At 42.6% G+C, this 12,989-nt stretch overlaps 1 protein-coding gene across 2 annotated transcripts; it reads right to left on the reverse strand.

Annotated features, from left to right (window-relative positions):
• Positions 1-102: 102 nt before the first annotated feature.
• LOC109907555 (intermediate filament family orphan 1) lies at positions 103-12,989 on the reverse strand. Of its 2 annotated transcripts, none has more exons than XM_020505587.2 (9): positions 11,662-12,989; positions 9,331-9,391; positions 7,934-8,029; positions 7,571-7,711; positions 7,095-7,276; positions 6,668-6,788; positions 5,975-6,070; positions 5,229-5,416; positions 103-4,655 (listed from the first exon to the last, which is right to left on the reverse strand). In XM_020505587.2, exons 1-9 carry the CDS (start codon positions 12,675-12,677, stop codon positions 4,493-4,495), a joined length of 2,064 nt encoding a protein of 687 aa, XP_020361176.1. In that variant the 5' UTR covers positions 12,678-12,989; the 3' UTR covers positions 103-4,492. The 2 variants fall into 2 exon arrangements, with proteins under 2 accessions (XP_020361176.1, XP_031649527.1); XM_031793667.1 differs by having other exon boundaries at positions 450-4,655; positions 5,286-5,416; positions 11,662-12,988.

Below are 12,989 nucleotides of genomic sequence, written 5' to 3' on the forward strand. Positions count from 1 at the left end.
ATCTAAATGGAAAGCGAATTATAAAATAATTTGGGAGTATGGGCCTGGGGGGGGGGGGGGGGGGTGATTCTGTCATGGAAATGAATAGAAACAAACAAACTCCAGGGACCACAGTCTCCTTCAAGACATTTTATTCTGTACACCACTTCCATTAATACATTGACAGATTGTTTCCAGAAACCTAGAGGTTGATCAGTAACACAGATACAGTGTACACACAGTCCCAGATCATAGTTTGCAACCCCTTATATCATTCTAATCTTCCTTTACAATACTGCTGTTTGACAAATTCATATTGGGGAAAAAATCACCTGCGTTTCAAATAATGTTGAGACTGGACATGTCATGTTTAACTCTTTGACGACATACAATCGTGTTATTTCACAGCTGTTACTAATATTCACATTTCAACAGATGGATTTATTTACATTTAGATTTTTTTTCAAAAGTTTACTTGCTGAGCTTCTGTACACAGTTGCATGAAGAGGTATGGTAGTCTATTGGTCGCTATAGTGATAGAAGTCTTCAGACTGCTTTTGCTGTGTGGTTTGCTTCTTTCTGTACATTCGTCTATGTTTACGTTTTTTGCGGTAAAGATTAGAGAAATGACTAGGCAGACATTCATGTTTTTATCATATGAAAGATATGTTTTGAATCCCCAGAGAGGTTGAACAAGTAAACTCTGAAACAATTCCTGCAATTGTTATAGACAGACATACACTACATGGCCAAAGGTGCAGTATGTGGATATCTCTGTTTATTATTATCATCACGTGTAGGCCAATAGATGTCTCCTTTTGTCATGCATTTCTGGAACTTTGGCTACCAGATTTGTGCCTTTTGTGCACTACTTGCAGATGCTACACTAAATGACCAAAAGTATGTGGACACCTGCTCGTCGAACATCTCATTCTGAAATAATGGCCAGTTACATGGAGTTGGCTCGCAGTCAGTGTTAAACTTCATCCCAGAGGTGTTCGATAGGGTTGAGGTCAGGGCCTTGTGCAGGCCAGTCAAGTTGTTCAACACCGATCTTGACAAACCATTTCTGTACGGACCTCGCTTTGTGCACGGGGGAATTGTCATGCTGAAACAGGATAGGGCCTTCCCCAAACTGTTGCCACAAAGTTGGAAGCACAGAATCGTGTAGAATGTCATTGTATGCTGTAGTGTTAAGATTTCCCTTGAACTAAGGGGCCTAGCCCGAACCATGAAAAGCAGCCCCAGACCATTATTCCTCCTCCACCAAACTTTACAGTTGGCACTATGTATTGGGGCAGGTAGCATTCTCCTGGCATCCGCCAGACCCAGATTCATCCGTCGGACTGCTAGATGGTGAAGCGTGATTCATCACTCCAGAGAACGCCTTTCCACTGCTCCAGAGTCTAATGGCGGCGAGCTTTACACCACTCCAGCCGGCATTGTGCATGGTGATATTAGGCTGGTCGGCCATAGAAACCCATTTCATGAAGCTCCCGACAAATAAATCTTGTGCTGAAGTTGCTTCCAGAGGCAGTTTGGAACTCGGTAGTGAGAGTTGCAACCGAGGACAGACGATCAACTGTGTTGATCCTAGACGGTTTCCACTTCACAATACAGTTGACCTGGGCAGCTCTAGCAGGGCAGAAATGTGATGAACTGACTTGTTGGAAAGGTGGCATCCTATGACGGAGCCACGTTGAAAGTCACTGAACTCTTCAGTACGGGCCATTCTACTGCCAATGTTTGTTTATGGAGATTGAATTGCTGTGTGCTCGATTTTATACACCTGTCAGCAACATGTGTGGCTGAAATAGCCGAATCTACTAATTTGAAGGGGTGTCCACATACATTTGTATATATAGTGTATAGATGGTCTAGCCTACTGCTAAGGCATTCCCAAGAGTCAATGTGAATGTTTAAGATACACAAGACAAATATTCATACTGCCAGAAGTAGTATATAACCCATCAATTAGACCCATCAATTATAACCCATGAATTAGATTCTGCGCAAAGCAGTGTATCTCAGAAACTCACAATGTGTCATTTTAAACCCTGCACAAAATAATATCCAGAGGTAACCTACATACATGCACACCAACAGGTATACTAGCTGTTTGTGTATCCATGAGAACACCCAAAGACACTCTCAATACAATGGGACACCTTTTCAGCCATACTGTCTGAAATCTCTTACATGGCTTCGTCTTCACAGCGTACACTTACATGTTATTTACATTCAGTAGGCTAACAGCTAGTGAAGATGTTATATTTGAGCATTTGTACACAGCGTCACAATTACTGTTCAACACAGATCATTTTGTGCAACTTTAGATGTGGAGATTTACAAAACTGTACAAAGTAGGGGGATTTTTTTTTTACAAGACGCGTTCAGACATCAATAAACAAAGGAGCGGCCCGATTGAATCGTGTGGTTGAAATTTAAAGGTCATTTTCAATTGAGCCGACATGAGTAGCGTTTACGGTGAATGTGCGGTCTCCGCGAACACAGAAACCTTTGAATGTCAATCGTGCGATAAAGGCCGATCTTCTGCGCTGATTGAATCGAGCCCTTAGATTGTTGTTTACGTTTTCCTCCAACTGTAAACATTGAGCATGTTCAAGTGCAATGAAATGTTGCTACAACCACAGCACCACAGATCTCACAAAGCAAATGGTTAAACACACTCTCGGTGGTCTACCCAGGCTCAGATAAATGAAGGTTGCGCGCTACGTTAAACTTGTCACCGTTCCCGAGTGACCTTGAACAAGCTCCTAAAGCAGTTATTCGCCTGCTAGCAGTATGTTTTATCGACCTGAATAGGATTAATATCACACCAACAGGTATACTAGCTTGTCCCTTTTTCCGAGGCCTTTAAACTCATACCTCTTAGGCTCTCCATTTAAAAAAAGCGCACCAAACGGCAGTCTGATTCACCGTTGGTTAATCAGAGAGCTTTTTTCCCCCCATTGCAGGTGAAGATGAATTCACTGCTGACTGGGTATGTTTTCACTTGCATTGAGTGAGTGCTTTTATAGGACGCGTTTATGTGGGTTGTGATATCAACACTATCCACATGCAGTATGCTCCTATGTTTGGTTCTAGTTTGGGATTACAGCAATGTGCATGACTGTACAAAGCTAATGGTCCCAATGGTTTTCTTTTAACTCTAAACTTTTGAGAATAATTATATCGATGGCTTTTGTGAATTGTCTTTGCAAAACGACATAATATTATGCTGGGCATTTCATAAAAAAAATAAAAAAAATATCAACTTTCATTGTTGCAATTGTAATAGAAAACAAATAGCAATAAAAATAAGTTATTTATTAATTTTAAAAAAAATACTGTAGCTATCTGAATTTCAATGAGGAATGAAAAAGGGCTGAAATAAATAAAGTGCATGAATATGTAACCAAGCAAAGTAAATAACAAAGTTGTGAACCTCTCTGTTAATAACATGTGTCCATACGAATGTTGTGAACTTCTCTGATAATAACATGTTGTGCCCATACGAATGTTGTGAACCTCTCTGATAATAACATGTTGTGTCCATACGAATGTTGTGAACCTCTCTGATAATAACATGTTGTGTCCATACGAATGTTGTGAACCTCTCTGATAATAACATGTTGTGTCCATACGAATGTTGTGAACCTCTCTGATAATAACATGTTGTGTCCATACGAATGTTGTGAACCTCTCTGATAATAACATGTTGTGTCCATACGAATGTTGTGAACCTCTCTGATAATAACATGTTGTGTCCATACGAATGTTGTGAACCTCTCTGATAATAACATGTTGTGTCCATACGAATGTTGTGAACCTCTGTTAATAACATGTGTACATATGAATGTTGTGAGATTGATTAAAAAGGCTTTACATCCTTGAATCTTTCTATATGCTTCTCAGAAATTGTATCCATACTTTCAAAATGGGGAAAATGGAATGAGAAGGATATTAACTATAAAGAAAATAGATTTTCATCGATGGCTATCAACAGCTAGGCCCTTTCCCTTTAGCAAACTGCAAATGTTCATTTTGTTCAAATGTGACAGACTGCTAGATAATGACTTATGCTGTGACAATTTTTCGCCAATGGTGCATTTTTTGTTGTTGTTTGCCTTCAAAAATTCTGCTGATGTTTCAAATCTGTAACTGCAATGTAACATAAGGCCTTTATTCCACAAAAACCGTGTGCAAATTGTTTTCGGTTGAATCTTGATACATATAGCAAGATCAATGGGCAAACTTAACAAAATTGTATATATTTTGATCGTTCATATCATAGAAATATCACAATGTTAAGAAATCCAATTGATTTCCTTTTCTAAATGCCATTTAGTCCTATCAGATTAGGTGTTGTAATAACCTGAACCACAAGAGGGCAGTGGTGATTTATGGCCCTGGAAAGAGTCTGCTGGCTTTACATCATTTATGGCAAAAAGAATGTAAACAACAGCACTATCCAGACTATGGTACATCTACAGGGCATCATCAGTAAGGATTAGGACTTCCTCCATGGTAAGTGAGGGACCGTACCACTATTAACCTTGGTGTCACAGTAGGGTTCATCACTTTCAGAGTCTGCGGGTGGGGACACCTTACTCCTCTCCTTCCCTCCATCATCAGAGTCCTCCATGGCCGCAGTAACGAGAGGGGGAGACTTCCTGAAAGGGAGACGGCGAGGCAGAGTCAATACAACTGCCAATAACCTTGAGACAAGACGACCCGAACAGTCCGTGCTCATAGCCTGGTCCCAAAGCTGTTTGTGCCGTCTTGCCAGCCCCTATGGTCATTGGCGTTATAATGACCATAGGAGATGGCAAGACGACACAAACAGATCTGGGACCAGGCTACCATACTCACAGACAGGTCAATGTAATGCCATATGGATTCTATCACTATCAGTACAGTTGGGAGAATTAAAGACTTAACCTGTACTGTAACATATGTGTAATAGATGCATTCCCAGCACATATTTCACAAAATTAAGAATTGGATTTTGTTACATGGGTTATTGTTAGATGATTATGATTGAACTAGGTGCTTGGTATCACCCTGCGAGAGGATTCAGTTACAGCATAGATCTCATTCCTCTTGTTATCTTCCACCTCTTTCTGGTGTCTAATACCAGCCGTATCTCTAGGTATCTCTAGGGTAACTCTTTGACTGTTTGGATATCTCATACAGGTATCTCATACTGATATCTCATACAGGTATCTCATACTGATATCTCATACCTAGGGTATCTTTTTGAGCGTTTAGAGTGTTCAGCACCATGCGGAGGTGTCTGATACCTGTCTCCACTCTGGGTGATGAGTCTCCTGCACGTCTCCATCTGCACGTCCAGGCCTCGCTTCATGGAACACATCTCCATGTACTCGTGCAGGTGTCGGTTCATGTCACTCTTAGCCGTGGCCAGCTCCAACTGCGGGGAACCAACGTAAGACATTCGCTCCGGTTTAAATTGTCACCAGAACATTTTTTTTTTGAGTAATGAGGGCCAGGATCTTTGCAAGTGCAAAACCAAAGGCCGCAGTCATTTGCATAAATCTTTTTTTATGTTTCGGTGTTTGCTTTTTGGTTGATTGTATTTGTACTTAGCAATGAATTTAGCAATTTAGCGAATAAGAGGACGGCTTCTGGAAAGGAGCTCTATTAAAAAAATAAAGAGACTATACTACCTTCAATTTGTTACTTCAATTTAACTTATCATCTGCACAGGAACTCATTTCAACAGTGACTCATGTAAGCATATGGAATGGCCGTCTTGTTAATTTCCATAATATAATAATCCCAGAGAAACTTCTATGTATTTATGGCTCTGTTTACAGCAGTGCTTCATCGCTCTCTGCAGGCTTTATAAATAGCCTTCTCATGCCGCAAAGTCCTCATATTGTACAAATAGCAGCGGGAAAATTGGTACTTAGAGAAGGGCTTTGTTTGTGTGTGTGTGTGTGTGTGTGTGTATATATGTGTGTCTCACCTCGATCTGGTCGATGGTCTCCTGATACTCCTTCTCTCTGGTCTGGAAGAGGGACTCTGTGTCCTGTATTACCTTCTCTATGGACTCTTCCTGCTGCTGTTTTTGTATTTGTGTGTATGTGTGTGTGTGTGTGTGTGTGTGAAAGAGAGAGCGAGAGAGAGAGAACATTGTTTTGTGCTAATTTGCCTAATATGAATAAGATGAAAAGAACTTCAATCAGTATATGGAAATCTAAAACACTTCTCATCCATTGCCCTGCCTCTTTTTTCTGATATTGTCTACAGCTTTTTTTTTAATTGTCACTATTATTTAAATTGTCCACTCATGACTAACCAGATTGTTATTGGGAATGAGAATGACTAACAGTACCGGGGTAAATCAAGATAATTGTGTGTGTGTGTGTGTGTGTGTGTGTGTGTATGCTACCAGCTTATCTACATTACACTGTGATCTAGGAATCAGGACATGCCAATGTCACAGGCGTACATGCAATGTGTTAAGTAGGACACAGACACACAGATACGGCAGCCCAACCATAAGAATGATTGACAAGCAGGAAGTACAGTGGCTTTGGTTAAAGCATGCCCATTAACACAGTTCTGGGATCAGCTTAGCCTAGCCAGCTCCTAACATGAACCATTACATTGGTAAATACATAACTGATCTTAGATCAGCCAGTGTATAGTGGCTTACCTCCCCCTGTGTCTCCACTGCCCCCAGAGTGTATCCTGGGAAGTCCTCCCACAGCAGCAGAGTCTCCTCAGTCTCCTCCCAGGCCAGGCTGTCACAGTCGTCCTCAAACTCACACTCCCTCCTGCAAGACCAACAATAGTATGGCTTACCAGTTGTACATCTATTTATAGTTCACTGGCCGACTCTGGTCCACTCACATCTTACAAGCGACAGACTCTAGTCCTGGAGATCAGCAGTGTGTAGGATTTTTATCCAGCTCAAACTCTTAACAGTCCGGATTCAAATAACCACGGTCTGAAATTTAGACCACAAGCTTTTGAAGTGTGTTTAGTGCAGAGTGGCTCTCCAGGTGTGACGTTGGAGACTTCAGCAAGACCACGATTGCTGACCATAACCTACATAGTTAAAGAGCAGCCAGAGAACTCACAACTGGTTCAGCATCCTCTGCATTTCCTCGTTGATCTGATTGGCTGACGTGCTACACGACTCCTCATCCTTGCCCGCCTCGCTCTCAGAGATGCTGGTTGGTTCGTCCCCGTCGCCGCCTTTAACCGATTGGGCTGCCTGTTTCCGGGGCCGGCGGGTCAGAGTGGAAGGAGGTGTGGCCATCTGCTAGATAAAGGTGTAACAACTGTGTAATAGCAGTGCAATAAAGGTGTAATGAACATGGTTATTAAGGTGTAATAACACAGGTGTGAGTTGACCTAGAAGATATGAGTGGACTTGCCTCCAAAGATTTGGTCACGCGGTCATTATACTAATTAGCTAGAATTAGCTTACCCTGGAAAAATCCTACACGTAACCATTACGGTGGTAAATGCTAAGTTGTACTTAAATCCGTGTCTAGGGGCTACTTAACAGATAGTATAGTTAGTAGTATAGCGGCCTATGAGATGTCCTGACCTGGAAGATCTGGATCATGTCTTCACAGTTCCTCTGCTGGGCCACATCACACAGGCGAGCTGTGATGTCGATGCGTCTACAGATGTCCATGTCCACCTTCATGGCTTTCTCCTGGATCTTACTGTCCAGATCCGACAGGTTCTGATAAAGAGAGCGGAGAGCGAGTGACACTGGCAAAAGGAAATGTGTTCCCAAATCTTCTTTGTATTTTTCGAAGACATTTCCGAAGCAAACTGTACCAATACCATAAAAGTATTTTGCTCAAGATTTTGTAACTCAAAAGCGGGTGGGACTACTTTTGAAGTATACAAATCTCAACAACTTTTGGGGTGAGCTATTCCAACAGTGCTACGAGGGACTCACGTTGCTCATAAGGCCTTTGAAGAGGACCAGCTCAGCTTTCAGCTGTTTCACCCTGAGGGCCAGCTCATCCTGACACACCTCACTCTCCTGGAGGTCCTGCACACACACACACACACACACACACACACACACACACAAAGAGCCTAATTTGCATAGCACTTATGACATAACATATATGATTATGAGTATAAGTACACCAAATCAACAAAATGGGTGGTGTATTGTATAGTTCATTTGTAGTTCTTTCTAGCTAAAGTTACAAAATACACCCTCTACTGCTGCTTTCCAATCAACCCAGCTGATCTGAGGTGGAATCATAATGTTAGTGTGAAATATTAAAGGGATCGTGTGCAGTTCAAACAATAACAAAGCAGCCACCCGCCACATGTTTAGGTAAACAGCTTAGGGATGGGGCTGGAGAAATGTAACCAATATCAAATTCATAAACAGCGCTATGGACACAAGGACTGACCATCCATGAGCTCAAAATGATAGTTTGACCATGTTTTAAAGCTATACAGGGGTTGTTTACAATTACATTGTTTACAAACAATGGCGTTAAACACGCTTATGCACTGAACAAAAATATAAGACGCATCATGCAACAATTTCTAATATTTTGCTGAGTTACAGTTCACATAAGAAAATCTGTCAATTGAAATAAATTCATTAGGTCCTAATCTAATCTGGTTGGGCCTGGGAGGGCATAGGCCCACCCACTTGGGAGCCAGCCCAGCCAATATGTTTTCCCCAAAAAGGGCTTTATGACAGACAGAAATACTCCTCAACACCTCCATCGCTCTCCCCTCTCTGATGATCCCGCAGGTGAAGAAGCCAGATGTGGAGGTCCTGGTCTGGTGGCTTATGGTAGAGAAATGAACATTAAATTCTCTGGCAACATATCTGCAGTCAGCATGCCAATTGCACGCTCCCTCAAAACTTGAGACATCGGTGGCATTGTGTTGTGTGACTAAACTGCACATTTTAGAGTGGGCTTTTATTGTCCTCAGCATAAGGTGCACCTGTGTAATGATCATGCTATTTAATCAACTTATTGATATGTCACACCTGTCAGGTGGATGGATTATCTTGATAAAGGATCAAATTCTTACTAACAAATTTGTGCCCAACATTTGAGAGAAATAAGCTTTTTGTGCATATGGAACATTTCTGGGATCTTTTATTTCAGCTCATGAAACCTGGGACCAACAGTTCACATGTTGCATTCTATTTTTATTCAGTGTATTTTGGGTTCTGAGGGGGTTAGACAGTTGGACTAAGCTCATGAGGTATTTATAGGTTTTATTATTCAAGAATCAATGGCTTTATATCATGAATTTAAAAAAAAAATGGACGTAGCAGATTGCCCTTTATCATTGACACAGCTAAGGGCTTACCTCCTCCAGCTCAGCCACTTTCTCCTGGAGGTCCACTCTGACTGTGTACTCTTCCTCCCATCTATTGAAACACACACACACACACACACACACCACACACACACACCCGATTGTTGAGAATGGAGATTGATGAGGGAGTCATCACACACCATCATCACTGTCTCTTCTCTTTTAGGAACAGTATTGACGTAAGTATTCACTGTTATAACGACACTGCTTCCAGACAGCCAGTGTCAGACGCAAAGATACAACTTCCACTTAGACACCCAATTTTAGCAGCTCAATCCCACAATTGCCATTATTGTCTACTAGGGTACTCCAGAACCTCAATTATTGCAACCATCTGTGACTGAGGGTAGATCACTTTGTCAAATGCCAAAAATAGTCAAATATAATAACACTGCTAAAAATACAAGAGAGACAGAAATCAGACAGAGAGCCTAATACCATGTACTATAAGCTACAGTGTTGTGTTCATGCGGTTCAATAAAGTTTGACGGTGTTTGAATCCATGTTGTGTGCCTGATCTCCCTTACTCAGCTGTGTTACGCAACAGATGCAGTATGCATGTAGAGCACGCGGCTGCGACACTTACAGAAGGTGAGAAGTGGTCTATCCCAGGAGGGCGCATGTGCCATATTGCACATTGCCTATACGCACTGTTATCGGTCTGCTCAAGTGGGGATGCAGTGTATACAGTAGCCTGTTTTTAATGGTATACTTGGGCAGCCTATACTGCAAGTTGTACAAGCCATTAACAGTATACACTTCATAAATTGAATGGAAAATTAAGTTCTATTCCATCTTCCCACAGCCCCCTGGAAACTCATTAAAAACAAACACCAACTGTCTGATATTGCATTGTTATGAGAAAGTTGCTTTTAAATGAGATCCGAGGCAAATGATTGGAAATGTTTCCCTGTTAAGCCATTTGACCTTCTCCATAAAAGAGAATTAGAGGAGGGTGTTTCGACTGGCAAGTCATAGAGGCTTGTAATCAGAGAGATGACGCTGCCTTGTCGCAATTAACATTCAGACAGTGGACTATAGGCTGTAGGGAAGGTTACTGGTGTCATTTAGTGATGTCCGCATCTTCTCACGGATGCTGCAGAGGGCGAGTGGCCGTATGGGATGGGTAGAGGGGGTGTGTGAGAGAGAGAGAGAGAGAGACAACAGAAAAGAGAGTTTGTGTGTGTGTGAGAGAGAAATAGTGGGAGCGGGAGGTGAGTGAAAAAGAGATGGAGTGAGAGAGAGAGAGAGAATGTGAAAGAGAGAGAGAGAGAATAATGTGGAGAGCCTTTGGTGACACCACTAGCGGTCACAGCTTTCAGCACAGTGCTGCATTGCAGGTGCTGAGACAAAACGCAGAGGGGCGGAGGAGGGGGAGAGAGATGGTGTAAGAGACAAAAACAAGTGTACTGCTGACTTCACTCTAGCCAATTCAGCCCTCTCTAGATAATCCTCCTATTGGATAAGAGATTGGCCAATGCTGTTCTTTTAAATGCTGTGCTCAACTATGTTTGAACTATGATCCCCTACAAGCCTATAGTGAAGCCTTGTGATGCCATATCATTTGGGGAGTACAGGGGCAATTTGAAGACAAGTAGAGCAGCTAAAACACTTCCAAGATTTACAGAGTAACCAGAAGCCATTTTATGGAGGATGATGACGAGGATGATGATGGATGATGACGACAAAAACAACAGAACCGATGTCTCTTCATTTCAACTCAGCTCTAAGCTACACAGTACTTTTGCAGCATGAGCATCAGCTGGACAACCCCAGAGCCTGTAATAAAGCTCTGCCTTATATTACAAGATATGCATGCAGCTCATCTAGACCTTGCATGGTGATGTAATGTTATTTTCTTGGGTTCTGGGGGTGTAATTTGGTATGAAGAAAGCAAAAACACTCAACGGTTGAATGGGCTCAAAATAGGCTACTGTTAGTTGAGATACATTGCACTCCACATTTGTTATAGGAGAACCCACTGTAAATAACTCTAAAGCAATCATTTTGCTAGTTTTCTATTCCTATTCTGACAAGACGTCGGCAGAACGACACTGAGGTGTTATGGACATGTAGCTATAAAACAGGATCACTGATTAGTAGACCCGGATGTGTGACTAGAGCAGGGCTGGAACAAAAGCCTCCACACCCCTTCGCTCTCCAGGAGGAGGGTTGGCCAATCCTGGGCTAGGGGTGTTGCCCTAATAATGATGGGCTAGAGAAACAATAAGTGACATCACACATCAGTTCTACAAGTGACAATAACATCGGCTTAAGGACACAGATCTTTAACCATGATACTCCAGACCGCTTCATCCATACCTGCATTTATACTCATCCCTCTCTCGTTTCACCTTGCCCAACACGTTGTACAGGGCCCGTATCTCAGGGGTGATGGTGTCGATTTGTACACCTACTCCGTCCGTTTGGGCACAAGGCACACCCATATCAGTTACGCGCGACTCCCTCCCCGTGCCAAACCTGCGGTCGTGGTTGTAGGACCAAACGGTGCCGGGAAGGAAGCGGGGAGGTGGGTTAGTAGACATACCAGTCCCAGAACTGACATATTTCTCGTTAATGTTGGATATAGGGTTGGAAGTATCAGTAGGGGTTAATAAAGGACTGAGGCAAATATGTGGAGTGAGTTGGTTGGAATTGAGGTTGGAATTCGAGTCAGTCAGAGTCAAGTTCCTAAATACTGATTTGCTGTTGGACTCAAAGGAGGGAGTTGTGGGCCTGTTGAGTGATGGAGAGAGAAGACCCCCAGGCAGGTATGCAGAGTTATTGACGTTCTGGAGTGGGATATGTCCGGGCCTAACTGCGATGGGCCCTACGAAACCAGTCTGGACTCCCATTTCCTTAGTCAATGGCTTTTTCCCGTGTCCTTCTGAATTGTCCTCATTGTTTTCCAAAGCCTGTTGAAGCTGCTTCTCCAAAGCTTTATTCCGACGCTCCAGTTCATGAACTTTAGCCAAAAAGCAACGGAAGCGCAAATTCAAGGTTTTGAGAACACTGATGTTGGAACCCAAGTCGTTACGCAGGGCCATCGCTGCGGGGGGCGGCGGTGCACGGTGCATGTTGTTCTGGTGCAAATAAGCGAGTCCTGAAGTTGGCAGCGAATTTATGTCCAGGCCAGATATGCCATCTTGTCCAAACCCGTTGTGCTCGCCCAAGATGAAGCCTGAGTCAGCTGCACCGTATGAGTCTAGGCCTGTCATGGAATAATCAGAATGGCTCCCCATCTGGTTGTGCTGCTGTTGCTGAACCAGGAACGAGTTCTCCCCCAATAATGGATTCATGCTTGAGTATGAAAATCTGAAATGCTCAAAATCAGGCATCAAAACAGACTTCTTAATTTAGCTTGAAAGCTAACTGCTGATGCAAATAATAGCTAACTTGCTCTAAAACTATCCCTAAATAGCCTTAACCTATGACGACTTAGCTTATGCGTTCCACCAAGACATAATAAGAAAACCGGAAAACAAATCAAATAATTTTTAGGCTATAGGTAAATAGGTGCTATTAGACAAGTAGCCTATTCCAGGTCTTAAAATTAGACGCGCCAGTGATGGAAAGAGCCGCAGCAATCAAGCGGTGAAGGCTACGTAAGCTACCTGGCTGGCCGCAGTGCAACTACTAACTTTGGCGTA

This window comes from Oncorhynchus kisutch, linkage group LG17 (assembly GCF_002021735.2).
Source record: "Oncorhynchus kisutch isolate 150728-3 linkage group LG17, Okis_V2, whole genome shotgun sequence".
Classification (NCBI taxonomy): Eukaryota; Metazoa; Chordata; class Actinopteri; order Salmoniformes; family Salmonidae; genus Oncorhynchus; species Oncorhynchus kisutch.

What these genes read in the sequence shown, in the direction of transcription:
- LOC109907555 (XM_020505587.2), bottom strand. Translation starts at nt 12,677, where the DNA reads ATGCCTGATTTTGAGCATTTCAGATTTTCATACTCAAGCATGAATCCA. An exon ending in AGGGATGAGTATAAATGCAG is followed by an intron (nt 9,392 to 11,661) that starts GTATGGATGAAG and finishes GTGTTTCAATAG; the next exon opens with ATGGGAGGAAGAGTACACAG. An exon ending in CAGAGGATGCTGAACCAGTT is followed by an intron (nt 6,789 to 7,094) that starts GTGAGTTCTCTG and finishes TTGGTCTTGCAG; the next exon opens with GAGGGAGTGTGAGTTTGAGG.